General features: G+C 58.8%; 2 protein-coding genes and 1 long non-coding RNA gene across 5 annotated transcripts in view; 1 reads left to right on the forward strand and 2 right to left on the reverse strand.

The window, feature by feature from the left end:
* Window positions 1-5,060: 5,060 nt before the first annotated feature.
* On the reverse strand, window positions 5,061-13,158 carry RAMP2 (receptor activity modifying protein 2). The gene is made up of 4 exons (XM_032772751.2): window positions 12,893-13,158; window positions 9,611-9,739; window positions 7,654-7,756; window positions 5,061-5,851 (listed from the first exon to the last, which is right to left on the reverse strand). The coding sequence occupies exons 1-4, from the start codon at window positions 12,957-12,959 to the stop codon at window positions 5,596-5,598; spliced, it is 555 nt and encodes a 184-aa protein (XP_032628642.1). The 5' UTR covers window positions 12,960-13,158; the 3' UTR covers window positions 5,061-5,595.
* A 3,159-nt stretch (window positions 13,159-16,317) lies between these two features.
* Window positions 16,318-23,406, reverse strand: LOC116820360 (uncharacterized). Its single transcript, XR_012654694.1, has 5 exons — window positions 23,338-23,406; window positions 19,193-19,231; window positions 18,729-18,755; window positions 17,837-17,978; window positions 16,318-16,679 (listed from the first exon to the last, which is right to left on the reverse strand). It is a non-coding gene; the product is annotated as an uncharacterized LOC116820360 (long non-coding RNA).
* A 31-nt stretch (window positions 23,407-23,437) lies between these two features.
* The window catches only part of EZH1 (enhancer of zeste 1 polycomb repressive complex 2 subunit), a 29,664-nt gene continuing 25,398 nt past the window's right edge, over window positions 23,438-27,703 (forward strand). For all 3 annotated transcript variants that reach the window (XM_032772756.2, XM_075059752.1, XM_075059751.1), the window contains exon 1: window positions 23,438-23,516. The gene's annotated coding sequence lies outside the window, so the exon portion shown is untranslated. The remainder of the gene's footprint in view (window positions 23,517-27,703) is intronic.

Below are 27,703 nucleotides of genomic sequence, written 5' to 3' on the forward strand. Positions count from 1 at the left end.
CTTGGGTGGGCACATTTCAAACTGGTGCCGCCAGTTCTGCCCACACCCATCCAGGTGCTCTGGAGCGCCTTGCCTGTTCGCCATTCCTTCCCATGAAGCCACGGCTGCTTCATTCCCTCTCACAGAGTCCCCTGGTGCCCTGTGGGAGGGGCAGCTGCTGCTCTCAGTGACTGGCATTGGGAGGGATGGCCCCTCCAGGTGCTTGGAATGGGGTGAGTCCCCACGCTCCCTGCACCAGGCATGTCCATCCCACCATGGCCTCATCCCTGACCGGGTGCCCCTAAGGCTGCTGCCCAGATCTAGGATTCCCCTAGGTGGTTCCAGAGTCACCCTGCTTCTTCCCCACAGCCTCTGGTGCCTCTAGCTGCACCTCTCAGCCCTCTCCCTGCCACCTGGCTCCCTTCCTGCCCCCACCAGGCCTCCAGTTCACCCCTGGGGTGGGCAGTACAGCAGGTGCAGGAATCCAGGGAGCTGCTCTGCCCCATCAGGGACAGCTGGTAGCACTGGGGTGTACTGGACACTAGGGGTCAGCGCTGCCCTCCCAGCTGGAGCATGGTGCATTGGCAGACAGGGTGGGGGATGAGGTGACTGACCCTGCAGGCACTGTCTGAGGGACGGGGCTGGGCTCTGCTGAGCTGGGGCACTGCGGTGAGGTGAACGGTGACTCTCCAAATGTTCCATCTAAGCTGCAGCTGCCACCAGCTGCCTGGGAGCTGGAGCCTGTCCCTGTCCTCAGTGCAGTGGCTACTTGGACAGCTCGAACCCCAGGCTCCTTCTGGGTGGGGCAGTCCATGTGCCCGATGAGGAGGGCAGAGCAGCCAGTACCTGGCCCATTCTGCCCTGTCTGGGCTCCTGCACGCTGCCGTTGCTACAGGCCTACACACCCTAGAGCAAGCTACATGCACAAGGGTTGACAGCAGCAGCATTTACTCCCCTCATCACCTTGGCCTGGGGCTCTGGGAGGAGCCAGGTGCCAGCAGGGAGCCCTGCTCTCAGATCAGAACAGAGTGGGACATGGGGTGTCACAGGCTGGGCCCAGCCTGGAGAGCCTCCATCCCCTGTGGCAGACTGTGCCCTGACTGCTGGGTGGCAGAGCTGTTGAGGGCCCTCTGGAAATGCCCACTGGGTCCTTCCCCCTTCACCTGCCCGAGGGCTCATTCTGAGGCCATGTTGGGCCTCAGCTGTCAGATAAGCAGAGGCTCTCCCAGAGGGACACAGCACAGGGCGTTCCTGGGAGCTGCAGAAACCTGGCCAGCCCCGGGTGTCACGTCCCAGAGCACTTCCGTTCACTGCGAGGAGCGGTTGGTGGGTGAGAGGAGGAAGGAAGGAGCCAGCGGAGAGGGCTTGGGGGCTTTATTCCCTGACTGTCTGGGTAGGAAAGGGAACTGCAGAGGCAGCCTCATCTCCCTCCAGCACACGTGCTGCTGCCTTGCTGGGCAGCAGGGAGGCCTGGTGCCCACCCAGAGCCCTCGGGAGCCACTCCTGGTCAAGGGTTGCCCGAGACCAGGCACTAGGGGAGAGTACTGGGAGCCTGGTGAGGATGGGAGCATTAGGGAACAAAGCCAGGGAGTCACGCCCCACCCTACAAGCCAACCCCAGCAAGAACGAGCTACCTCCTGGCCCCACAAAGGGAGCGACGTGGGGTCCAACCCAAGGGGGAGCTAACTGTGGGCACCCCAGCTCACCAGGTGGATGCAGGCAGATAAGGGGCATAGCTGGGGCAGGACCCCCATGGGTGCTTCCCAGGCTCTGTGACGCTCCTGCCTGGCGCCACCACCCACACGTTCGAGGGCCCATGGCAAACTGGGGCCAGGTTGCGCGCCAGAACGGGACTGACGCTCGGTCTGGATCCAAGAACGAATGTTGCTGAGCAGGGGCTCCCTTACCCTTTGGCTCCAGGTGCCACCCAGCTGGCAGCAGCCCAGGCGGACAGGAGGGGCCCGCTAAGCCACACGTCCCATGTTCAGCGTGGAGGAGGCTGTGACATTTAAACCAGGAGCATTTTCAGGGCATAGGCCGCCCAGCAACCAGGCCAGGGAGAGCAGCAGGGCTGGCAAGAGAGAAGAGGCTCAGTCTGGGTTACCGGCCATGGCTCCCCAGATTGGAGAGCCAGCTACAGTGGAGACACTCGACAGGCTGGGCCTCCCCAGATACACACACGGGCTCGCAGTCGCCAGGCGTGAGCACACACACACACACACACGTACACATGTGCACGCACATACACACACATGCATGCACGTGCACGCACACACACACAAACACACACGCGCACACATGCACACACACACACTGATTGCCATAGGTTTGCCTGTCTTTGCAAACGAGATGTGCACAGACGCAGGCGTGGCCAGGTCATGCACAAACACAGACCTCCCCACAAGTAACCTGTGCAGGCCTCAGCCGGCCCCAATTTTCTCCTAGCCCTGCTCCCTGCACTGCTCCAAGGGAACCTGGCCCCACCCTGACCCCGGAGTCTGCCTGACTCTAGCCCTGATGGGAGGGGCCCCAGCTCCCCAGTGCTTCCCTGGTGCTGCTTTGTTTGAGGGACCCAGGCCAAGGCAATCAGGGAGCCCCTTGCCCAACGAGGTCATTGGCAGATCACCGGGCAAGTCGCTGGACTCAGTGTTATTATCCAAGAGAGGGAATCAAGGGGCCTATATGTCACCCAGCAACATGCCATGGGCCAAGAGGCCTATAAGCCACCGACTGGCCCTGGAGAATCCTATGACAGGCCCCGAGTCCCTGCTCAGTGCCACAATGTGAAGGGGAGACAGAATCAAGTTCCAGCCAACTTCTGGTGGGATTGTCGCCCTGGGCACCAAGGGGGGGCACTGCCCAGCTGGTGGGGGGGAAGGGCTGGGGTTTGTCTCTAATCCCCACATGTCTGTAGGAGCCAAGGCAAGAAACCGAATGGCGAAAGGAAGCCCTGGGGCTCAGAAAGGGAAGGTCTTTAATCTCCAGCTGGTTAACCAGGGAGCCTGTTTGCAAAGGGAATCAAAAAAAAGCCAGTAAAAGAGGCACGCAGCCTCTGGTGTCACATGGCAAGGGAGCCTGCCCCAGGCGTCAGAGCCCCATAAACAGGGCAGGGGAAACCCGCTGTCCTGGCACGACATCCTGTCCTGAAACACAAGGCTTTCTTGGTGAGGGGCCTCCTTCATGCAGCCATGACACAAGCCCTGGCACAGCAACCTCTGCTTGCTGGTGAGGCCTAGAAGGCAAAGCAGCTGTGTGAGGCGTGGGGGTTCCCTGGAGGCCGTGAGCTCTCTCCACATGGAACTAGAGCCGCTCTGTAAGTCAGTCCACCCAGGCTTCCCCCGCCAGCTGCTCAGTGCAGCTCAAGGACCGACACAGGAGGGCATCCTCTCCATGGTGCTGGGGCTGCTAGGACTCAGCAGAGCCCTTTTCCTGGAGGGCAGGGGCGTCCTTAGGCATAGGCAACATAGGCAGCTGCCTAGGGCACCTGAAAATTTGGGGCACCACTGGGTCTTAGTGTCCACTCTCTTTTTTTCCTATCCCTGTTCTGACCCTTCCTGCAGGCTCCCACAGATGGCTGCTCTAGCCTGGTGAGTCTTCCTTGGGAGGGAATCTAGTAGTTAAAAGTGAAAAAACCTCCAGCCTGCCAGACCTATTAGCACAACATTGAAACTGTTAAAGAGACATTCAAGGGGTAATAAAGCCATTTAACAGGCATTTGCCAACCCCAAGGTATATACTGACAGGTTTCAGAGTGGTAGTCCTGTTAGTCTGTATCAGCAAAAACAAGGAAAAGTCCTTGTGGCACCTCAGAGACTAACAAATTATTTGGGCATAAGCTTTTGTGGGCTAGAACCCATTTCATCAGCTGTCCACGAAAGCTTATGCCCAAATAAATTTTTATACTGTCAGTTTCTGACTTTACTGACAAAAACAGTTGTGCATTAATGTAATATTTACACAGAACATGTCAGTCTACAGGACCTTAGTTTAAAATTTGCTTTAAAAATATTTCATTAGTGAGCTGGTGAAGATTATAAAATCACATTTCTAAAAAATGCTTGCATAGAGTTTTAGATGCACAATCATCTTTAGCCTTAAATGCATGGATCTTCAGACATACAGTTTTTTAAATAAATCCTTCAAAAGACCTCCCTTATCTAAAATACACATTTTAATTACTATAGTTAAAAAAAAAAAGTGCTTCCAAGTTTTCCTGTCCTTTCTGTCCATCCCTTCACCGCCTCTCCCCCTACTCCCCACTGAAGAGAGCCCTTAAAGGGACAACAGTCCTTCCCTTCCAGATAGCTGGACAAAGAGTTTCCCTTTCTTTACTTCTGACTATCCGATGAACTAGTTTTAAAAGAACCCTCCAGCAAAATCAGTACCTTAGTAAGACATAAAATCCTTGTTATACCTAAAATCTTTGGAAACATATTTTTTTAAAGTTGGTGAAATTTCATAACCATGTCTCTTGTTATGGAGATCACACAAAGTAAATTACTGTTCCCTTTTTCTAAAAGCAATGAACATTGTTATGAACACACTAAACCTCTCTGATTAATTTAAAATAATGTCTTTGTTTCAGTGAGTTAAATATGTAGTAATTTGGAATGCTGGCTTAAGGTTTGAGTACATTTAAAATATAAATTCAGCTTAGAAATACTGATTAAGAAAAGATAAAACAGAGAAGAGCTGCATCATGTATTCCATTATATGTAATGTTGTATTCAGCAGGACAGCTTACTCACCCTTACTACGAAGTTTTTGCAAATAAATCTCTGACAAACTTCAGGGCATATCAAAAAAACTGTGATTGACATTTTTTATTCCCAATTTTTAGTGTTTTTAATTAGGTACTTTCTTCATGTCCATTCTGCATGAGGGAGAGGGTATGGGAGTCTCTGCGGGGAACTGTGACTCTCTACCACCATGAGGCAGGCTGGGCATCTCATTATCCTTTGCTGTCTCGTCCCTCCTCCCCCTCCCCCACCAGGCTGTGAGCTTGGGCTGCCATCCGGCATAGGGGCACCAGTTTAATAATACTGCTTAGGGCCCCATAAATCCTAAGGACGGCCCTGCTGGAGGGGGTTTGCACCTGTTAAGCTGTGGTGAGCTGTAAGTGGGACCCCAGCAGGGGGTTACGTCGGTGTGAGACCCAGAGCAGAGTTGCCCATGGGGCTCTCTCCTCCTGCCTGCGTCAGAGGCCTGGGATTGGAAGCCCAGCGCTGTAACCTCATTTGAGCGGGTACAAACCCTGGGCATTCAGCCAGAGATGGAGGATGCTCCAGGGGCTCAGAGGGGGCCGCTCTGGGCTGGTTCTCCAAGTGTCTCCAAAGTGTTGCGCCTGGCAGTCAGGCCTGCGAGATGGAGCCCCTGCCAGCTCTTGGAAGTGGTGGGAGCAGAGCAGTGGTTCCAGTCCTAGCCGGAAGCGAGTGCTGCAGAGGTAGGGGTGGAGCACCCGGGCCTTCCAGCCTCTCCAGCGCTGGAGCTCAGCCAGCAGGCGAAGGCCTGGGGCTGGCTCCCCTGGGGCAAGGAGAGGTTGGGTCAGAGGTTTGAGCCAGGTCTGCTTCTCTAACACATTGGCGATGCCTCTGGCACCCTGGAGCCCTGCGGCGCTCAGGACTGCATCTTGCCGTCCTTGCTCCGCCACACCACCAGGGTGACCAGGAAAGGGATAAGGCAGATGGGGGTAATGATGAGGGCCAGCAGCACGTCCTCCGGTGGGTCGAGGAACATGGGGTGCTCCTGGGTGCAGTTCAGGAAGTAGGTGCGGTGGCTCTGGACAATGCACTCCTCGGCGATGCTGTTGGGGTAGCTGTAATTCTGTTTTTCTGCGAAGGTCTCCAGGCAGTGGCGGAGGTCACTGTATGGCCTGGGGGGGAGAGGGGACAAGCTGGGGAGTTTCCTACAGGACCGTGGCTTTATCCAGTGCCACAAACTGGCTGTGGACCAGCAAGAACCGCAGCTGAGGAGATAGGTCAGCTTGTCGTCCAGGACGGTCCCTTTCCCCAGAGCTGGCTGCTTTGCCCTGCCAGAGCGGTGTAAAGGGGCCTCCCCCGGAGGGAGTCCTGCCCCCAGCATACAACTGCCTTGTTCCCAACTCCTGGCTACCCTGCACCTCACACAGCCATGGGCACCAGGCATGCTACGGCGGCTCTTTGCAGCCGCTTTGCACGGGTGGAAATGCGGAACCCAGGCGCAGGCAGCAGGGAACTGAGCCCATCAGTTGTCATGTGTGAGACTCCCTGACTGGCCTGTTGGGTCGTGCTGCCAGGGGCTGGCTGGTGGGTGCATAATAATACTAGAGTTTGGCTCCTCTCACCCACTGAACTGCATAAAGGAGGCAGCCTCCGTAGCCCCCTTGTACAGATGGGGAAACTGAGTCATGGGAAGGGCCTTGGCTCGCCCAAGATCATGCAGCAGAGCCGGGAATTAACCCAGGACCCAAGTCCCAGTGTGTTTCCTTACCCACTAGAACCACAGCCCAGCCCAGCCCTGTGCACAAGCCACAGGCAATGCACAAAGCCAGGCACACGCCTTCAAGCTGTGCCATGGGAGCACGCGGGGGGCTGGAGAGGAGCTAGGGGGGCAGCAGGGGGCAGGGAACACGCAAGTGCTGCATGTTTCAGCCACACCCGGCTCGCCACAGGCCATGCTGACGCCAGACCTGTGCCGAGCAAAGCAGCAGGTTGGTTGGATTCCTCAGCAGGCCGGGCCGAGGGCCAGCAGGCCCCTGGGGAGCAGGCTAGAGTTGAAAGCTCTGGGCTCTGCTGGGACTGAGCTTGTTGAGAGGCAGACACAGACGAAGCTCTGCCCACCTTGGGAACTAGCTACAAGGACACCCACCCTGTGTTTCAGCTTTGCCTGCCAGGTGGAGTCCCCTTCCCACTCCTCTTCCTCGTCCCCATCCCAACCTCCCCTCCTCACCCCCTCCCATCCTGAACCTCTCCATCCCAACTCCTCCCCATCCCTATCCCGACCCCCCTTCCTCACCCCCACCCTGTGGAGCTAGCTGCTCCAAATGGCTCTGGAAATCAGTGTCCATGAACACACCCGAGGGCTCGGCGAACTCACAGGTCCAAGAAGCCAGCGGGTCGCAGGTGCCAGGCAGGAGGCAGGGCGACCTGCCCCAGCCTGGGGAAAAAACTGCCGCACCTTGGACCCTTGGGCTGCTTGGGTGGGGCTGCTGGGGATTTCAGGCTTTTTGAACCAGTCGGGCCTGTCCCCCAAACACCTCATGCCCTTTGGCACGTCCCGGCAGCCACATGGCTGGAGACTAACAGTTCCGCTGGGTTAGAGTCAGTGCATTGGAAATCAGGAACAAAACAAGCCTTTTCCTTTCATTCAAAGTTCCCTGCAGAAAACAATCCCCGAGCTCTGCCCAGCCCCAGATGGGTGTCTGGCTCAGTGGGGCCCCAGTACAGCCAGTGGGACGCACATCCCTGCCACCCCACATCGCATCACCCAGAGGCAGCTGCCCTCTGCTGGGTTCCCAGCCTCCCAAGGCTGAGAGCCCTCTGTGCTTTGCCCCCAGCAGCTCTGCTGGGCTGCCCGGGGCTCTCTGCAGCTCACAGGCTGGTGCATGGTGGAAAGGGCTCTGCCGGAAACCAACAAGCAAACGCTACAGTGCAGCTTCATGGCCAGGGCTGGCCAATCCCCCGGCCCCTGCGGTACCTGCTGATGACTCTCCATTCACACAGCTGCACCCTGGTCACGTTCCTCATCCAGTGACTGAAATTGGCCCAGCACATGTAGGCTATCAGATTGTACTTTTCATCTGGAAAGAAGAAAATCAAAGCGCTTGGCAGCTGTCTCGGGCCTGGGAGCCCAGTGCTACCCGCTGGGCAGAGTGCCCACCCCTTGGGACAGGCAACGACCGGGACAAAGCTGGCAAGGCTGGTCTCTGACTGATTCAAGCAGCTCCCTGCTGCCCAAGCCTGGAGTTCCCTTCCCAGCTACCCCTCCCCATTGATCGCATACCAACTCCCAGCGGGGTGGCTCTAGGGGCCCCCTCTGGGATGCTGGCAGACCAGGTGCCAGCTCATGCCAAGGTCCCCATGTCTCAACTGACCACTGACAAATACACAGCAGGGCTCAGGCTGGCTCCCCTGGGTGTTTGTGGTGTTCAAGCAGGCAGCAGAGCTATAAGAATGGGTTTTGTGTTTATTGGAAGTTTGTGAGCGGCTCACAGCACTGATCTCACATACATCTATAAGGGAATAGCTGAGCATCCATATGGAGAGCCTCTCTGACTGTGTAAATCCCCAGCCAGGAGAGAGACTTTCACTAGTGCCAAGTGCTGATCTGTAGCATGGGTGTTACATTCTGTCCGGGAGGGCTGGTCCAGCGACACCAGACGCACTATTGTGGGATGTTAAAGAGGACAGAAGACGTTGTGGTTCTGCTCTTGACCCCCCATGGAGATGAGTCATGCAAGTGGATTCCTCCCATCAGCTGAGTTTGCAGCTCAGAGCAGGGGAAAGAGGGGAATAAAAACCCTCAACAAGAAGGAACTGGATCTCCATGCTGCTTGGACCCAGGGGGTAAATTTTCTAGGCAGAAGCATGGGCTTCCCTAACTGCTTAGCCTGGATTAGTCCTAAAGGACATGCAGAGCTTGCTTATTATAGAAGCTTCTATTATCTTTTGAAACATAAGCTTGTGCATGTGTGTTTACCTGCTTTAACCTTGCGAATAACTTCTTGTTTCCTTTTCCTAGTTACAAGAAATACTTCATGTAGGTTAATATCAGCTTGGCTACAAGCGTTGTCTTTGGTGTGAGATATGAGGTGGTAAGTGACCTGAATATTGCTGTGATTCTTGGTGCAAGGGACCATCTCTCACACAGGCAGGTGCCCCTGAGTGGCCAGACAAGGGGTACCCCAGGGGCCTGTCTGCGACTCCCCGTTAAGGCTGTTATGGTGCTGGAGGAGCTCACACTGGGTAACAGGCCGGTGAGATCTAAGCATGAGATCTCAGTCAATCCGGCGCTGGTGCCCTGCTTCCTACCAGGCTGCCCCAAGGCTGGTGCTCGTGCTCCTGAGTCACTGCAGGCAGCTCGAGGCTCTCCATCGACAGGGCTGAGGGTAGGCCCCAACGCAGGACAGTGAAGTTTGGACCCTGCCCAGTGGCAAAGCCCCAGCCTGAGGGACTGGCTGGGTGGCACCAGGCGGTGGGCTGGGGAGGGGGCCTGCAAGGCTGGAGAGATTCAGCAGCACCTATGTGCCCAGGGACCCCAGCATTCTCAGGGCATGTTTCTGTGCCCATTCCCACTGTCTCCAGGTGCCACTTGCAAGGCACCAATTTTCCCAGAAGAGCCCCGGTCCCACCCTTGTAGTGTCTTCTACCTGGGAGCTCTCAGGCCTGCAGGGCGCGAGGTGGGGAAGGCCACACAAGCCATAGAGTCAACACAGGTGAGTGGTGCCCAGCCCCCACCAGTGCTGACGGAGCCAAGCGATGGCAGGGCCGATGGCCCAGCTGCACTGCCCGTTTGTTGACAAAGGGAGACAGGTACCGGGCAGAGACTTGCTAGCCAGCGGCAGGGGAGGAATCCCTGGAGTGCTGGCTTGGTCGCAACACGGCGAGCTCCGTCCTCACTGCCCCACCTGTGGCTGGGCGCTCTTGGCACTTACCCGCAGTCAGGTTGAGGAGCAGGTTCTCAGGCTCCTCAATCACCATCTGGTTCTGGAGCTCAGCCAGAGACTCGTTGGCTCCTGGGGGGGTGGCGGTGCCTGCGGGATGGAGCTCGCTCCCGAGAGCCGCTGGAGGAGGGGGAACCTCAGTGAGATGCAGCCCACGGGTTTGCTTCTGCCCGGCCAGGTGTCCTGCCCCAAACGGGGGGCTCACATGGGGCAGCGACATCCCTGGGCTGTTCCCTGGGTCCCTTTAACCAGGAATCAGGATGGGGCACAAGGGGGGAGGTTCGATTCTAGAGGAGACACCAGATAAGGGGCAGCGCGGGTGTGGTCCATGTGGCCTGGAAGCTGGCCTGAGCCCGACACACCCCAGCTCCAACCCCTCCCACCCCTGGTGGCTCCATCGCTCAGTCCAACGCACCCCGGGGCCTGTCAGGGCTTCCTGGCTCGGCGTGTCTCACTAGTAGCCAGCCAGGGCGGCAAGACCACAGGGCTAGAAGGAACAGTGTGAACTCTCCCCAGGCCCTGTCAGTGCGATGGCCTGACACCCGCCACACGCCCACAGCCCAGCCAGGCAGCCGCAGCAGGGGTGGGTGTGGGAGCAGAAAGGGGAAGCGAAGGGGGTGCGAGCTAGAGCCACTGGCAGGGTGGAGAAGCTCCAGCCCCATATGGTGCCTCTCCTCTTTGCACATAGGTTAGCCCAGCTCCTCCGGTGGGGATCACCCCACCCCACTCTAGAGGGCTCAGGGGCCATTCCCTCTGCTCTTTGCCCTGGCTGCCAGCTCCCCACACACTGCCCCATCAGTGCCTCCCCTGGGACCTCTGGGGCCAGCGGAGAGCTGGTCTCAGTGGCCTGTGCAGTCTGTGGCTTCTCCATGGAGGCTGCCCATGGTACCAGCTGCCATGCCGTGAGGCGGAGAAGCCTCCTCCTTGGTCCGGGGGTGCAGAGTGGGGCAGGGGCTGGAGCAGCCTGGCTCACTGACCCTGCAGTTCCAGCCTGGGCGATTTATAGACGGCCCCATTGACCACTTTGGTAGCGGCTTCCATGGGGCTGGCTGTGGCTGGGGGTCTCCGAGTCCCTGCGACGTTGGGGGGGGATGCCCTCCACTGAGGGTGCTAAGGGCCTGGGCCCCAAACAAGAGACTTCACTCTGTAGGCCAACCTGCTCGGCTCCCCCTTGGGCCCCCCTTCATTTCCCAGCTGCTCCCCCTCCCCCTACCTCTTCCCGGCTGGGACAGGGACTATGGGGCTGAGTCCATGTCCCTGGGCAGGGCAGTAAATAGGGGCTCTGTAAGCCTGTGGCACCCAGTGCTGATGACTCCCGGACCGTCTGAACCCAGGCTGGGAGCTGGTGAACCCGGTGGAGAAGGTGGAGTCAGCCCAGCTCGTCCCCAGGGCAGGATGAGAGTCTGGCCAGGCGTTCACAGGCTGCAAGAGAAGGGGCTCTGGTCTGTGGCATGGCAGGGATGTAGGGGGCTGGTCCAGGGCTCAGCGGGGCTGGTTTGGGGCTCAGAGGGGCTGGGGGGCTGGTCCGGGACTGGTCCGGGGCTCAGTGGGGCTGGGGGCTAAACGGGCTCAGCAGGGCTGGGGGCTGCCCTGGGGCTCAGTGGCGCTGGGGGGCTAGTCTGGGGCTCAGCGGGGCTGGTCCAGGGGGCTGGACTGGGGCTGGACTGGGGCTTAGCAGAGCTAAGGGTCTGGGCTAGGGCTCAGTGGGGCTGGGGGCTGGTCTGTGGGATTGGGGGCTGGTCTGGGGCTCAGGGGAGCTGGGGGCTGGTCCATGGGACAATGGGGCTGGTCCGGGGCTCAGGGGGCTGGTCTGGGGCTCAGTGGGGCTGGGGGCTGATCTGGGGCTCAGGGGAGCTAGGGGCTAGTCTGGGGCTCAGGGGGGCTGGTCCGGGGCTCAGGGGGCTGGTCTGGGGCTCAGTGGGGCTGGGGGCTGATCTGGGGCTCAGGGGAGCTAGGGGCTAGTCTGGGTTTTGGGCAGCGCTGGTCTGGGGCTCAGTGGGGGCTGAGGAGGGGGGCTGATATTCTGTTGGGGTTCTGGTCCTGTTTGTAGGTTAGGGGACTGGGGGCTGGTCCATGGGACAATGGGGCTGGTCCGGGGCTCGAGGGGCTGGTCCGGGGCTCAGGGGGGCTGATCTGGGGCTCAGGGGGGCTGGGGCCTGATCTGGGGCTCAGAGGGGCTGGGGGCTGATCTGGGGCTCAGCAGGGCTGGGGACTGATCCGGGGGGCTGGGACTGGCCCCTTGCTGTCTCTCCATTTGTTCCTGTATTTGCAGGATCTCACAGCGACCAGCTCTTCTTGCTCCCATCAGCATGTCCGTGTAGGAGCAACAGCTCTGGGCTCCCGGGGCCAGGCAGCGGCCAGTGAGGGGCCCTCACGGGCTTGTCTCTAGCACCTCTCAGGCCAGGCCATGAGCAGCCGTTTCATGCAGCCCCTTTGGCTCCTCCGTCCTGGGGCCTTTCCAGCTTTGACTGGGAATTCTCTGCCAGTTTGAGCTTCGTTAAGGTCCGTGTATGTTTGTGCTACTAATTAGCAGGAAAGAACCAAAGGCCCTGAGCCAAGAGAACCGTCCAGCGGTAACGCACTGCTCGCCAGGTGCCAGTGTCAGTGCTGACAGGACCCAGGGGCGCGGAATAGTGAGGGGCATCCCAGCCAGTCCCAGGAAGCTGCATCTCCTTGCAGACACGCTCCTGCCCCTCCATGAGAAGGGTCCCGGGCACAGTCACATGCAGTGTAACAGCGCTGCACAAAACCCAGCTACCAATCCCCCAGCTCCTCCTGGAGCCCAAGCTCCATCATACCCACAGGGACACTGAGGCACAGAAAGGGCAGGGACCTGCCCAAGGATGCAGAGGCAGCCAGGTCCAGAGCTGGGAATGGAGCCCGGGAGTCTGGGCTCCCAGCATGGGAGGGAGGGGTCCCTAAGGCCTTATCCTCCGCACAGGCATTACCCCTACCACTCAGATCTCTGAGGTGAGGGCTGCAGACCCCTCCCTTCAAGCCCCCTTTCACAGAGTCCAGGGCGGAGGGGTCACTCTGAGCCCAACAGCCAGTTCCTGCCCCGGGACCTCTTGTGCATTAGGGAGCTAGACCTTGGGGGCTGGGTTAGTGCTAGCTATGCCCCCCCCAACACACACAGAGCACCCTGGGGCTCCAGAGGGGTCTGACTTGCAGAAGCTGGAGCCAAGTCTTGCTTTGTCAAGTGGCCCAAAGCTGCAAACTCCCCACCTCAAACTCCTGGAGCTGGAGCAAACCCAGCTGGCCTGCAGCACTTACCCCAGAGCAGCAGCAGCAGGAGCCCAGGGGAGAGCCTGCCAGAGCCGGTCTCTCTGCAAAGTGCCATCCTGAAAAGCCTGCCTGCTAATGGTCAGGACAACTATTTCAATGGAAATAACAGGAAGCAACTCCTTTCCTCTGACAGGGCTGGTAGTGACTACAGAAGACGTGTGAAAAATGAGATTACTCAGTGCTGCCTTAAACCAGACCTCCCTGTGGGACACCCGTCAGAAGAGTCCGCCTGCCGGGCCCGGCTCCGCCAGCTGGGCATGGCTCCTCCAGGGCACCGAGCCTTCGCCAGCCCTGGGCGGCTCCCCGTGTCACCCCTCGCAGCTGGGGCCGGTGGGAGAGGCTCTGCTCCCTCCACCGCACAGCAGCGTTTCCGAGGCCTACTGTTTGTTTACTTGTATATTTCCCTTTAATCCCATCTGGGCTGGGTTGTGAAATCCACTGGCTCCAAGGAGCGAACACAGAACGTGCACTAGCCCAGGATGGGCACTGCCATTAGTGAGCCGTGGGACTCGCGGGGCCGCGGGCACGGGCTGGCTAATGTGCCCAAACACCACCTGCCCATGCCCCATCAGCCTGGGGAAGAGCCAGTCCCCCCACCGCCCCGCGGAAAGGGGTGAGATGGGGCAGCACTGGGGCACCTGCCCAGGCTGCCAGGAAACCTCACAGCTGCTTAGTGAAGACAAACTTGCTCTGTCAGTGCCCCTCAATCCTGACCCCCAGCCCCCCTCCTATCCCAGCCCTGGGTGCCCTCCGCACACAGCTCTGCCAGTGCCCCTCACTCCCAACCCGCAGCCCCCCTGCTATCCCAGCCCTGGGCGCCCCCAAGCAGAAGTGAACACTTCAGAAAGACACCACGCAGTGCAGTAGGACTGTGATGCACTCCTGCAGGAATCAGGCTAAGACCAACCAAACTCATGTCACTTGTAGCTTGAGACAGCATTTGATTCCAATGTTTCCCCTTTAAAAGTCAGTCTCTGGAACTCCCATACTGTGTGTAAATCACAAGGCAAAAGGCTTGCGGTTAGGAAGATCCTATCACTCTGTGTGTTGGGCTTTCATTGGAAATGTCCTTGAGTCACTGGCCAATTAGTGCTGGGCTGCACCATCGGAGCGTGTTCCAGGAAGCTCCCAGCCGTTCACTGGAAAGCAGCCGCATCTGGAACGGATAACGCCCCAGCATATGAAGCTGCCCGGGGTGGATTCAGGGTTAGAGCCCCTGGATCCTGTTCTTTGTTGTCTGGAGCCGAGGCTTGAGTTCGGCGCATAGTTTCCCTGCCAAGGAAACACCCACTGATGTCAGCTGTAGTGCTGGAGTTTAGACAGGGCCATGCTGTCACTTGTTCATGTGATTCTCCTCCGCCTGGTCGAGCAGCGGCTCCAGAGCTCACCCTCTCTCCCCCACATTCTGCCAGCCAAAGCCTGTTCTCCTGGCTCCTGCCCCGGGGGATTCGAGTCCGGGCAGGGGAAGCAGACGGCTGCAGCAGGGCCTGGAGCCTGCTGAGGAGAAGCCAGCTTGTGGGAGTGGGGCAGAGCCTGCGATCGCTGCCCCACTGAACTTGGGACCTGCTCCAGGTGTGTCTGCACTGGCTGAGTGCTCCGGACAGGCCAAGGCTGCAGGGGTCTGGGTTCAGCTCCTCTAATCACTGCTGGGCCCGGAAAGCAACCAACATTTGCACTGTCCTCAGCCCCCCCTCCCTTCCGCAGGGCCTGGAGTACTCCCCCACCCCAGCCCAGCTGCCCCCTGGGCCGGGCAGCATTGCTCCACCCTGTTACAGCGAGGGGAGGGGCTCAGGGAGTCCGGGGCGGAGCTGGGAACAGAATTCCAAACCCCTCCACTCTAACCACTAGACCCCATTCCCCTCCCCAAGCCAGGGACAGAACCCAGGAGTCCTGGCTCCCAGACCCACCCCCACTCAAACCCACTAGTTCCCCCCTGTCACGGAGTGTGGGGAAGTCAGGGCCCTGCACCCCCAGCTTCCTGCGATTCACTGTGACTCTCAGCCAGCCAGTAACACAGAAGGTTTATTTTGATGACAGGAACACAGTCCAAGACAGGGCTTGCAGGCACAGACAACAGGATGCCCTTTAGTTAGGTCCATCTGGGGCTCCCAGGGAGGCCCCAGCCCTGTTGGGAAGCCCAAGCCCTGTCGGGGGTCCCCTCCATTTCCCAGCCAGCTCCAAACTGAAACTTCCCCCAGATTCTCACTCAGCCTCCCCCTGGCTCCTCCCCCAGCCTTTGTGTCCTTTGTCTGTCACGGAGTCCCCGGGTGATGCTCTGGAACTGCTCCCCACTAAGCCAGTCGGGACTTTGGGGAGCCTCCTCTACCTTGGAGCAGACTGTCTGCAGGGCAAGAAGCTCACACGGCTTCACCTCTTGGGTCTCTCCTTGGAGCATTCGCATGTCGCCCCTCAGTGTGCTTCCCACAGCGAGCCCACCCAGACAGGGTCCTGGGGAAGCCACAGGGTCCTGCACCCCCACTTCACAGTCAGGCGTGACTCTCAGCCAGCCAGTAACACAGAGGTTTATTCGATGACAGGAACAGGGTCTAAAACAGAGCTTGTAGGTACAGCGAACCGGACCCCTCGGCCGGGTCTATTCTGGGGGCAGTGAGCCAGACCCCCACTTCTGCCCTCACTTCCCGTCCCCAGCCAGCCCCAGACTAACAACCCCCTCCAGCCCCTCCTCTCTGCTCAGCTCCTTTCCCGGGCCAGGAGGTCACCTGATCCTTTGTCTCAACACCTTCAGTGGCACCTTTGCAGAGGAGGGGCCCAGGCCATCAGTTGCATAGAAGACAGAGTGCCCGACATTTAGGGGCACTGGCCCCTTCCTCTGTAGCAATCACACACCCTGATCCCACCACCTAGATACTTAAGAACTGCATAGGGGACACTGAGGCACCAACACAGTTTTCAGAGCAAACATTAAGAACAGTCCCGTTCGTCACAGTCCAGTTTCACCAGGAGAGGTGTCACCTGGCTTCCAACCCCCCTCCTGGGTTCTCAGTTACATGCTCAGGTAGCCTCCCTTCCCCAAGGCAGGCAGTCCCAGCAAAACTCCCTGCAACCTTCCCAGGTCAATACTCCCCACTCAGCATTCAAGGAACACATCAAGAACATTCCCACTTCATCACACCCACTCCCCTTCCAGAGCCAGGGATAGAACCCAGGGTCCTGGCTCCAGCCCCGCCCCCACTCAAACCCACTAGTCCCCACTCCCCTCCCTGAGCCAGGGAGAGAACCCAGGAGTCCTGGCTCCCAGCACCCCCACAACCACTAGACCCCACTCCCCTCCCTGAGCCAGGGATAGAACCCAGGAGTCCTGGCTCCCAGCCCCACCCCCACTCAAACCCACTAGACCCCACTCCCTTCCCCGAGCCAGGGATAGAACCCAGGAGTCCTGGCTCCCACACCCTCCAACCACTAGACACTCTCTCTTCCTTTCCAGTTGGTGCCCAGGACTGAGTGAGAAGAAGCCCTTTGTCTGTTGAGCACAGATGGTGCCGCAGGGAGGGGCCGATCTGGCTTTGGCTCAGCCTCCCTGGCCTTGCGGAGCGTCAGAGCAACCAGGAGAGGGGTCAGGCAGGCAGGCATGGCGGCCATGGCTAGGATGGGCCCCAGAGGTGGCTGGCTGGGCTGGGAGTTGGCAGGCATGGTGCAGTTGGTGAAATACTCCATGTGGATCTGCAGGAAGAAGGAGTCAAGAGCAGGGCTGGGCCAGGGGCAGGACAGAGCCTCCGCCATCAGCACCGTGCAGTTGGAGAGGTCGCTGTAGGTCCTGGGGATGGAGAGGAGGAGATATGAGGCTGAGCCTGGCCGGGTCTGTGGGGTTTGGGGCTTCTGGGCTCAGCAGCAGCCAGCGAGGTGGCCCAAACAAGTCCCCAGCTGGGCACTGACTGTGCACCCGGTAATAGCAGTGATGGGGCACCATTCACCCGCAGGGTTCCCATGGTCCTCAAACTGCATGCACTGGGCACCCTGCAAAGCACCCACTGCTGGGAGCTGAGCAGCCACCAGCCCACAGCCCGTGCCGCAGGCAACCGATGGTGCATCTCCCCCCTGCCCCCACATGTGGGAGGCTGCAAGCAGCCGATGCAGGCAGGACACCGCACACAGCCGATGATGCACCACACACCATCCAGCCCATGGGAGGCCGCAGGCAGCTGATGGTGCGCCGCACACCTCCCCGCACGCAGGATGCCGATGGTGCGCTGCACACTTCCCCGCACGCAGGACGCTGCATGCAGCCGATGGTGTGCCACACACCACCCCGCATGAGGGACGCCGATGGTGCGCCTCATACCACCCTACAGGCGGGAACCACAGGCACCGGATGGCGCGCTGCACACCACCCTGCATGAGGGACGCCGATGGTGCACCGCACACCTCCCTGCACACGAGACGCCAATGGTGCACTGCAAACCACCCCGCACATGGGACACTGATGGTGCACCGCACACCTCCCCGCACGTGGGACGCCACAGGCAGGCGATGGAGAGCTGCACACCTCCCCACATGCAGAACATCGATGGTGTGCCACACACCACCCCACAGGAGGGATACTGATGGTGCACTGCACATCTCCCCACACACAGGACGCTGATGGTGCACCGCACACCTCCCCACACACAGGACGCTGATGGAGGCCACATGCGCCAGAGGCACTGCACAATGCGCCCTGCTCACAGCGTACTGACAGCGGTGTGCAGGAAAACAGGCCACATGGCAGCACTGACTCATTTGAAAATCCCCTTCCCCAGCGGGATCATTACCGAGCCGGGGTGCTCGGGGTCCCGGAGCCTGTCTAAGAGCAAACCCCAGTGAGACAATGCTCTGCCCCGGCGCCCGCCTGTGCCCCAGCACTGCATGCACTCGGCTCCCAGCCCAGGGCGCCTCAGAAGCAAGGATCTGTCTGGGGTGGACGGGCATCCACACCTGCTGATCTGCTCCCACTGACACCGGCTCCACTCTGGCGTGGCCATGATTGTGGCGTGGAAGGTGGTCCAACAGTACAGGGAGATCCACTCCAGGTAGGTGTCCCTGCAGTGGGCCGACCTGCCCTCCTCGATAAAGGGGCCTAGGGGAAGAGATCTGCCTGTTAGTCCCCCCAGAGGAGCTGTGGCAGAGCTCTGGCACTGCCATGCCAGCCTAGCCTGCTCTACCCCAGCTCCTGGCAAGGCACACGGGCTAGGGGAATGAGGGACCCCAACCCGCAGCTCCCTCCTGCATTTTCCAGCTCTTTCACTAGGTCTGTCCGCTGCAGCGCAGCTCCTGTCCCCTCCCACAGCACAGTGGAGTCCAGCGCATGCCCCTCGCCTTGGCCCGACAGCATCAGAACCAGCCTCTGGCTCCCCGGAGAGGCTCTTCTGAAAGCCCCAGCTAAGACACGAGATCCCAGGGGCCTGGCCAGACACTCAGCTCTCACAGTTTGGGCTGGGCTGGGCTGGGTGGATCCAGGAAAGTGCTTTTGTCCCCTGCCTCCTAGCAGGGCCTGGGCCCGGAGAACAAGCCTCAGTGTTAGCAGGCTGCTGGCACAGTGTTGTGACCCTGGGCCTGGGGCCTGCCCCAAGGCTAAGCCAGTGCCCGTTCACTCCAGGCACCATCGGCTGCTCTCTGGGAGCAGGGCAGGGAGCCCTGCAGGCTGGCCCAGTGTCCCCTCTCTCTGCTCAGCCCTGGTGCATCCCCCTCCCGGGTCTGTGGGGACGCCGAAGCGAAGCACCTGCTATGGAAACTGAAGTGTGGTGCATGGTGCCCCTGTGCAGAGCCTCCCAGCCCTGTTGGGGGGACGGACACCTGGGCGTGATGGGTGCAGGGGGGCGTCACTCACCGTCTTCCTCCAAATACAGGTAATGACCTGCAAGAACAAAGGGGAAGGATCAGTGCAGGGAGGGGGCGAACCAGCGGGCCCTGGCTAGGGTGAATCTGTCCAGCTCCCGTCTCAGCTGTGTGGGCACCATCAGCAGCGATGGGCACCATCTCCCTCCACCCCAGCCCAGGCTGCTCTACCCGCTAGCCAAGAGCTTGGGGAATCCTCCAGGAAGGGACCCCAGCAGCAGGGGGTCCCCATGGAGCTGGGTGCCCTCAGCACTGTGTGGGAGCTATGGGGAAACAGGTTCCTGCTGGGGGGAGACCCCCAGGTGCCTGTGGTTCAGCATCCCTGACAGCGCCTAGCTCAGGGGCAGGAGTGGGGGCACCGAGGGGGGGCACAGAGTGAAGAAGGGAGCTCAGGATCAGGCCCCCAGGATTGTTCCCGGGGTCCCACGTTGGAAGGCGAATACAGGGGGCTCTTACTTTCATCCTCGAGGTCTCCGTAGGTCAGCTCCCCATGCCCTGCACCAGGAGACGAGAGTGGTCACGGCAGAGCTGGGCTTGGGCCCCACAGGCCATTCTACACCCAGCCCTGTCGCCTGCCCAGGCTGAGATGAGCTCAGCAGGGGAGGCCCCGGCTTTAGAGGGAGACGCCGAAGGGCCGGGCTGGGGCTTCCCCCTGGGCCCTGGGAGACCTCCTCGTGGAGAGCAGGGTCCATGCGCTCAGGCAGTGCACCCCCCATGGCTGTAGCCAGGCTGTCTGTGGGGGCCGGGCTCCGACATCCGAGGGGCTGGTTCCTGAGCAGCCAGCTGGATTTTCCGGGCGGAGGAAGGTTGCTGCAAATATCGCCCTGACTCTGCTCCGAGGCCCAGGGGTGGACGGAGCCGGGGAGTGGGTCTAGCAGGGCGGAGATGGAGACGGAGGATGGAAATGCCCAGGGACTGACCACGCTGCATGTCCCTCCCTGGCACAAACCCACTCATACCCCAGAGGGCCATTCCCATCCACCCCCAAGGACCTTGGATATGGGCCCCATGGCCCAGCATAGAGCCCAGCGCCAGCCCACCAGGACCCCCTCCCGAGTCCCACCCCCCAGCACAGCCCCAGTGGCTCTCAGTGCCTTGGCTTGGGATGGGCTTACTCAGCACCAAGACAGGCCCTGGCTGGGAGCGTGAAACACTGATCGGCCCCCGGGATCTCCGACAGGCTGTAAACCACCTCAGAGCTGCTTGGCAGCCGCTCTGCTCAGGGCTCCTGGGGTGGGGAGGGGTCCCCAACGGGACAGCCCAGCAGAACCCAAACCCATGGGAGACGTGAGAGCCAGGAGTGCCCTGCGGGGGGTGGGCAGATGGGCTGTACCCCTCCCAAACGGTAATGAGCCCTCAGGACAGGAGTCAGACCAACGCATCCGAGCCCCTGCCCAGTCCTTGGGGGCCCTAGGGACGGGACGCAAGGAGAGCGTTCGTGTCCCCCACTCAGACATCCCAGCTGGGCACTGAGGCTGTCAGAGGAGCGGGGCGGGGGCTGCGTGTGCCGGAGGAAGCGATGGGCCCAGGGACGAGCCCTTAGGTTGCCTTGTCTGACTCCATAGTCTATGTCAAGGGCCTGCCTGTGGGAGACACCCCACCCGGCCACGTGCTGCACGGAACCCCTGGGCCTGCGCCAGGGACCCCACTGGGCACCTGCCCCTCCAGAGCAGCAGGGAGTGCTGGCCACCAGCCAGGGTGCTGGGGATGGGGAGCAGCTCCCGAGGGGCTGGGCTCTTCATGTTGGCAAGTGCCAGGCAGCTGGACTGTCCCTGGGGGGTGCCAGCCCAGGGGACACTGCTCCCTTCAGTCCATCCCCACCAGCAGGGCCGAGCAGTAGCAGCTGCCCTGGGGCAAGGAGAAGAAACAAATGCAGCAGCTGGAGCCTGGGCAGTTTGCCAGGGTCGGCCTCTCTCTGCCCGGGCAACATGTCAGGCCTGGCGTCAGGCTCAGCATCCAACCCGCTGGGGATCAGACCACAAGGGACCCAGCAGGAGTTGCCAGGCCTGGGCTCTTTGGGAAATCTGGCCCCACAAGCAGGACCCTTACCCCACTGCAAGAGAGGGATTAGCAGCCAGTAGCAGAGGTGGTGCCGGGGCTGGACAGGCATTCTCCCCACCTGCGGGGCAGGGTGCAGAGTTCCCCAGGAGAGGAACACCAGGGCCCTTCCCCAGATATACCCCAGCTGCTTATCGCCCCATCTAGTGCCTGGGCTCTTGACGGCTGCCCAGCCAATGGGAGGGAAGAGGGCAGGGAAAACATCCGCTCTTCCAGCCTCCAAAGTCATCAGATAAGAGGTCAAGTGAGATCTCTAGGCTGCGGGTAACTGTACAGGGAGGGAGGAAGCTGGTTCCTCTGCTTGGGATGGTGGCAAGGGAGCACTCCAGGGTCTGGGACTGGGGGACAGGCTGATGGCTGACTGGTGCCATGCATTTCTGGTCACCCGCTCCAATGTCTTCCTAGCTTTGCCAGATGCATTTTGTTAGGAAAACAGCCCCAGCCCCTGGAGAGCTGAGGCACTGGTTGAGGGGAGCAAAGCAGCCACTGCCCAGGCTCTGGAGTAGCCACACAGAACAAAGACAATTGCAGGGTGAGAAACCCACCCATGGAAAATCTCCAGGTACCAAATCTGTCTCTCGTGGGAATAGGGTGACCAGATGTCCCGATTTTAGAGACAGTCCCGATTTTTGGGTCTTTTTCTTATATAGGCTCCTATTTCCCCACCCCCCGTCCCAATTTTTCACACTTGCTGTCTGGTAACCCTACGCGGGAAGACACAGAGCTGGGCTGGCCCTACTGGGATTTCAGCTGGTTGTTACACGACATTTTGGGACTGGGTTCCCGCACTGGAGCAGGGATGGGGAGTTGTCTAGCACCATTTGCACTGTCTCTCATCTAGGGCTCCGCCCCACCCCCCAGGAGAAAGTAAGAGCGGCCTCGGGGCTCTAGCTAGTGCTCCGCTCCCCTGAAATGCCCTCGGAGAGCCGCAGTGTGATGTGCTCTGGCAGTGCCCCTAACATGCTCCTTACATCAGGGCTGTGAGCAGGGGAGCGCAGATCCCACGTGCTGCAAGTGGGGAAGCCATTTCTCCCTGCTTTAACGCCCCAGGACTCTGCCAGAGCAGCATAGGAGGGCTGGAAGGCAGGTGAGACTCGGGCTCCAGGTAGTTCAAAGTGATGCTTGGACCCCTCTGCCCCCCACCCCCAGCTACACACGTTATATAGGGGTGCTTAATACTGCGGTGATGTGCGGCACTAGAACCTAACTGGGCTGGGCCAGGATTCTCTCCAGCTCCTGAGAACGGGCATCACGGTAAGTCAGGGATCGTGCGGGAGGGGAGCTCGCTCTCTGTTAGCAGCCAGACGTCACAATCCTGCCTGCAAGCTGCAGCCTGCAATGCCTTACAGCTATGCCCTGAGACTGCTGACCGGGCAGCTGCATGCGCCACCGAGCAGGGAGAGGGTCAGCTCAGATCAGGGTGCCCAAGAAAGGGCAGGATTCCATCAGTGTCAGCATCTCGGAGCGTCTCCCCTTCCCTGTGGGAGAAATTCCGGGCAGTGCAAATGAAAGCAATAGGTAAAGCCGGGACCATCAGCAGGGCCCCAATTCACTCCAGAGGGGAAGGAAAAGTCCAAACAAAACATACAAAGACGGGCGATGATAAACCAGTACAGGGATAAGGGGAGGCACAGAGAGCGAGAAAACAAACAAAGGGGGCCAGACCCTTGGCTGGAGTGAATCAGCTCAGTGCCACCCACGTCACCAGAGGAACACGGCCACTCACGGCAGATGAGCATCCGGCTTTCGCATGCAGTCTAGGAGGGAGTGCAGGGAACATGCTGGCAGCCTCTGCGGGAGCACCGGGAAGGACTGGTCTCGCTCACCGGCCCAGACCGTGGTGGCAAGGTGAGGAAGGAACAACAGGGAAAGTTTCTACCAGGGCAACTTGAGAGGGAAGTGACCCCACCCCTACCCCCTGGGAAGGCAGGCAGTGCTGGCTGGGGGGTGATGGCTGCTGTGTCGGGCATTTCACCGCTGGGAGCGGGTTAAGGGAGGAGTGCAGCAAGGTCTAGTGTTTGGGGCGGGACCAGGGCTCAGTTTCCATTCCCAGCTCTGCCAGGGAATCATGGTGGCATCTTGGGGAAACTGAGGCCTCTCACAGAGAACTCCACAACGCTGAGGCGGGGTTCGCTACTGAATGGTGGCTGAGTGTGAGGAGATCCTGGGGGGAAGGTGGGGTACAGGTGCAAAGCTGTACTCTATCTAAGTGAGAGACACCAAGGAATCCACTTCCCCACGCTCCACAGAGCGCCTCTGCCAGTGCCTTGGCTTCCTCTCGGGTGTAGGGTCATGCTGGGTCAGACCAAGGGTCCATCCAGCGCAGTGTCCTGTCATCCGACCGCGGCCAATGCCAGGCGCCCCGGAGGGAATGAACAGAACAGGGAATCACCAAGTGATCCACCCCCTGTCACCCATTCCCAACCTCAGGCAAACAGGGGCCAGGGACACCATCCCTGCCCAGCCTGGCTAACAGCCATGGATGGACCTGTCCTCCAGGAAAAAACTCTAGCTCTCGTTTGCATCCCGAGCCAGACTCTTACCCGAGCCAGTTTGCTGTGCCCTTCAGCCCAGCCTAGCAGCAGGGCAGGACCGTCTCCCAGAAATAAGAGGCTTTCCCAGGGACCGTGTTCCCTGCTCGGAGCCGCACATACACACAGCGCTTCCTGTGCTGGCGCCGCTTGCTGGGCCAAAGAGGAACCGTGGGGCCGTTCTTGCAAAGGTTGGTTAATCCAAGCCCCAGCCCAGCCTCCCATTCAGCTCATGACAAAAGCCATAGCCAGCCGGTGCAGCCAGCCTGTCCCAGCCCCAGCAGCGGTTCATTGCTTCCTGCTCTGTGCTCCCATTCATGGCAGAGGTGCTGGAGCCGCTCTGAGCCTGCACCCCCACACTGGACAAGGATCCCATAGCCCCATTCTTATCTTTGAGGTTCTAACCAGCTGTGCACCAAGCCCCAGGAGGCCCTGCAAACACAATGCCGCTAATGATCTCTCCATTTCCCTCCAGCACCCCCCCTCGCCTGCTCTCTGATCACTTGCACTGAGAACCTGTTCACACTTGGGAATTTACTAACGGAGCTATTCTGGAATAAGGGTGTCCACACGAGGGCTCAGTCCAGAATAGCTGTTATGGTACATTTCCAAGCACAACGAACCCCTGAGATGAGGAGGGTGGGGGACATTGGGACTCCCTGCCCTGCACAAGAGGTTTTGTCTCAGCCCAGGGTAGCACAAAGAGCTCCTCTCACACCACGGAATTCCCCAAAAGGCTCCACATGCAGGTTGGTGCTTCCCCAGCCAGGGGATCTGTCCAGAGGCCCCCTGGCACCAGCACCAAAGCCAGGGGCACCCTTGCAGGTGGCTGCAGCTCTGATGGTTTTGGAATACAGGGGTGGCCTCTGGCTGGGAGTCACAATCCCTTTGTTTCCCTTTCAGCAGCTGTGTTTAGCTGCTTGCTCAGGCTGTGCCAACTGTTTAATCTTGAGTCAGTTCTCATTGAGATCCCTGCTGCTGGCAGAATAGGGAGCTAGGCTCTGATTTATATGCAGAGGCAGAGCTCTCTCACAGGAGGAACAGATGTGATAACAAGTCACTAGGCACCAGCCCGGCTGGGGGCCTCAGGAACAGCTAGAGCCTGTAGGTTTGTTCGGTTTATGGGAGGGCTACAACCCCCTGCCCCTGCAGGCTGCAGGTCTGTGAGCTAGCAGGACTCTGAGATACAGGAGAATTTGACTCCTGTCCCCAGTGAAGTCAAGGCAGAAGCTCCCATTGACTTAACGGTGCAGACTGGGGAGCTGCGAGGGCATTAGAGCCCGGAGCAAGGGCAGCATGAATAGTCCTGTGCCTAGTTCTCGCAGCGTGAACGTGCTAAGGGGCACAAACATTCCCCCTGCTCAGCCATATCATACGGTCATAAGAAAAACAGGGCTTTGAAGCCAATAAAGATAAAGCAAAATATAAACAAGGGGAGATTTTTGTTGGAGATACTGTAGCACAAATAATTCCTGTTTCCCTGGGAGAGCAACATGAGCTGATGCTAATCAGCGTTTGTTCAGCAGGGCTGGAAAGCCAACCCCAAAGCAACCCGAGTGTAGTGTTTCTGCAATGAAAGGGAGAGGATTATTGCTCTGCGTGGGGGTCAGGCTCCTCCAGGATGAAATCGTCCTGTCTGCTTGCTCAGCGCTGGCGGCTCAGGTTTCCCAGTAGGACTCTCTTAATGGCAGATTACAAAACTTAAGACAGTTCCTGACTTCCCCCTGCGGGATCCAGGTGAGAAGGGCGGTTCTCACTACCCAGCAACTGACTGGCTGACACCCTTCCCCAGTGCCCAGTTCTCTCACCTCCTAATCTGAGGGAAATTCACCCCTGGGCAGGGCCAGCACAAGGCCTTGGTAACCCCCAGACTCTCATCCCAGGCAAGGCCCAGCATGAGGCCTAGGCATGACCTATGTCCTGCTGCAGCCCTGTGGGTTAGGTTTGGGGAACGCTTAGCATGTGTCAGGTGCATGTCGAGTGCTGAGCAGGGGCCACAGGGGTCTTGAAATACACAGATCAGTGCAACACAGGCCAGGAGTGATACTCAGTACAATATCCAGCTTCTGTCAGGCAAAGGTTGCAGTTAACAAGCAGCAGAATGAGGAGTATGGAGAGGAAGGTGTCATGGAGTGTGGGGGAGTCTGGCCCTGCACCCCTCTTCCTGGGACTCACAGTGACTCTTGGCCAGCCAGTAAAACAGAAGGTTTATTGGACAACAGGAACGCAGGTTACAGCAGAGCTTGCAGGCACAGTAAGGACCCCTCCATCGAGTCCTTCTGGGCTTTCAGGGTGGCTTGGATCCCAGCTTAGGATACCCTGAATTCCAACCACCCAGCCCCAAACCCAAACTGAAAACTACTTCCCTCCTGCCAACCTCCTCCTTTGTCTTCTTTCCCAGCAAAGGTGTTGACCTTTCCCCTCCCTTACCTAGCTCAGGTTACAGGCTCCGGTATCGTCCATCCCCTAAAGTCCTCCCTTGCTCTCCCATGCCCCACACAGACAGCCCCTACTCCATCACAGAGGGCTTGGCCTTCAGCTGCATTTAGGGTGATCAGACAGCAAATGTGAAAAATCGGGATGGGGGTGAGGGGTAATAGGAGCCTATCTAAGAAAAAGACCCAAAATGGGGACTGTCCCAATCTGGTCAGCCTATCTGCATTTCCCAGAAGCTGAGCTGTGACTCTGGCTTGACATGTGAAGGGTGGGGGTGGGAGTAAGCGGATATGATGTGCGATTCCTTTTCCTGGCATAGTTATTACTGTGTGTGTCTGATGCTCCCAATACCCCATCTCCAGGCACGAGGGCAACATGCAGTATAGAAGCTTAGGAACAAAAACCTCTCAGGAAAAGAATCCCTGACACAGCAGCCAGGCCAACCCTTCCGCCCCTCCCACACAAGCCAAAGGAAACAGATGGGCCCTTGACCATGCCCGAAAGATCAACAAACTCGGCTCTGTCAGACCCCTGGAGGAAGAGCACTCCAGAGCCAAGCCTGACAACCACCAGAACAACCTGCATCCAGCCCCCAGATGCTTGATTCTGGGGGCTGTTTGCTCGAGTGTCCTGGCTGATCTGGCTCCTAATTAGAGGAGTCTCTCAGATAGCCAGCGCACAAGCCACATTGTGCTTTGTTGATGAAAGGAAGCACCTGGAAGCCAAGAGGAAGCAGGGTGACCAGACAGCAAGTGTGAAAAATCGGGGGTAATAGCAGCCTATATAAGAAAAAGACCCAAAAATCAGGACTGTCCCTGTAAAATCGGGACATCTGGTCACCGTCAAAGGAAGCCAGGAAGAAGTTGGTGTAATGTGCCCTCTAATGCTACCAACCAGAAGGGCAGCACACATGAGAAAACAAGATGAGCTCCATCCTCCACAGGGTCCAGAGTGAACTCTAACAAAGGTGCATGTTGTCACTGGAGTAAATCCAAGCATTTGGTGTTACCATAATATCAGGAGACTGTCTATCTCTCACAGAGCCAGCAACCAGGAAAGGCTTTAAATCTCTTCTTTGTCTCAACAAGAACTTGCTCTACAGGAACTGAAAACAAGAGCAACTCCTTCATCTGTGAATCTTCCAGGCAGGTCTTCCCATAGAAACTGCCCCGCAGATTGGAAATCATTTACCGAAGTCACCCAAACCAGGGTTTCTAAAATCTAAACTATATTTCCTACGGCTCCCATTAGTTCCACAAAACCTGTCCTGGAAACCTGTCCTCTACATGGTTTGAGGCTGGCCATACCCTATTACATCCCCAATAACTAGCTTCAAAGCCCACTAAAGCTGCAAAGTCAAGCACTGGAAAAAATAATGTGTGATCATGTCATTAAAGGTTGTAACAGGAATTACAATGCACATGGGGGCCGAGGTAAGATTGCACAAGCAATCTTCAATTCTGGCATTTCCCAATGTGTGAGTGCTTGGCTTTGCCAGCATAACATTCTGTTAACCTACTATTTGTATGTAATTTACAAATTAAAAAAAAAAATACAGAAATTTAATCATGTGGAACCTAACTGACCCCATGTGGGGGGTTTAAGATGGGTTAGAGCAGGGAGCCCAGGACTCCTGGGTTCTTTCCCCCAGTGGGGGTGGGAGCTGGGACTCCTGGGTTCTATCCCCCCGTATGTGTGTGGGGGCAGGTGGGAGCCAGGACTCCTGGGTTCTATCCCCCAGCGGGTAGGGTGTGTAGGCAGGGGTGGGAGCTGGGACTCCTGGGTTCTATCCCCCTGGGGGTGGGGTGGGAGTGGGATGCCTAGGTTCTTTCCCCGGAGGGTGGAGTGGGGGGGGAGCCAGGACTCCTGGGTTTTATCCCCGGGGGGGTGGGGTAGGAGCCAGGACTCCTGGGTTCTATCCCCCGGGGGGTAGGAGCTAGGA

Source organism: Chelonoidis abingdonii, chromosome 21 (assembly GCF_003597395.2).
Source record: "Chelonoidis abingdonii isolate Lonesome George chromosome 21, CheloAbing_2.0, whole genome shotgun sequence".
NCBI lineage: Eukaryota > Metazoa > Chordata > Testudines > Testudinidae > Chelonoidis > Chelonoidis abingdonii.

Bases quoted from the DNA above. Each gene is read 5' to 3' on its own strand.
- RAMP2 (XM_032772751.2), bottom strand. From the start codon at position 12,959: ATGGCACTTTGCAGAGAGACCGGCTCTGGCAGGCTCTCCCCTGGGCTC. The intron at 9,740-12,892 runs GTAAGTGCTGCA...CCCCTCCTCCAG, and splicing joins CCTGCTGCTGCTGCTCTGGG to CGGCTCTCGGGAGCGAGCTC. The intron at 7,757-9,610 runs GTAAGTGCCAAG...TCTTCTTTCCAG, and splicing joins GCTCCTCAACCTGACTGCGG to ATGAAAAGTACAATCTGATA.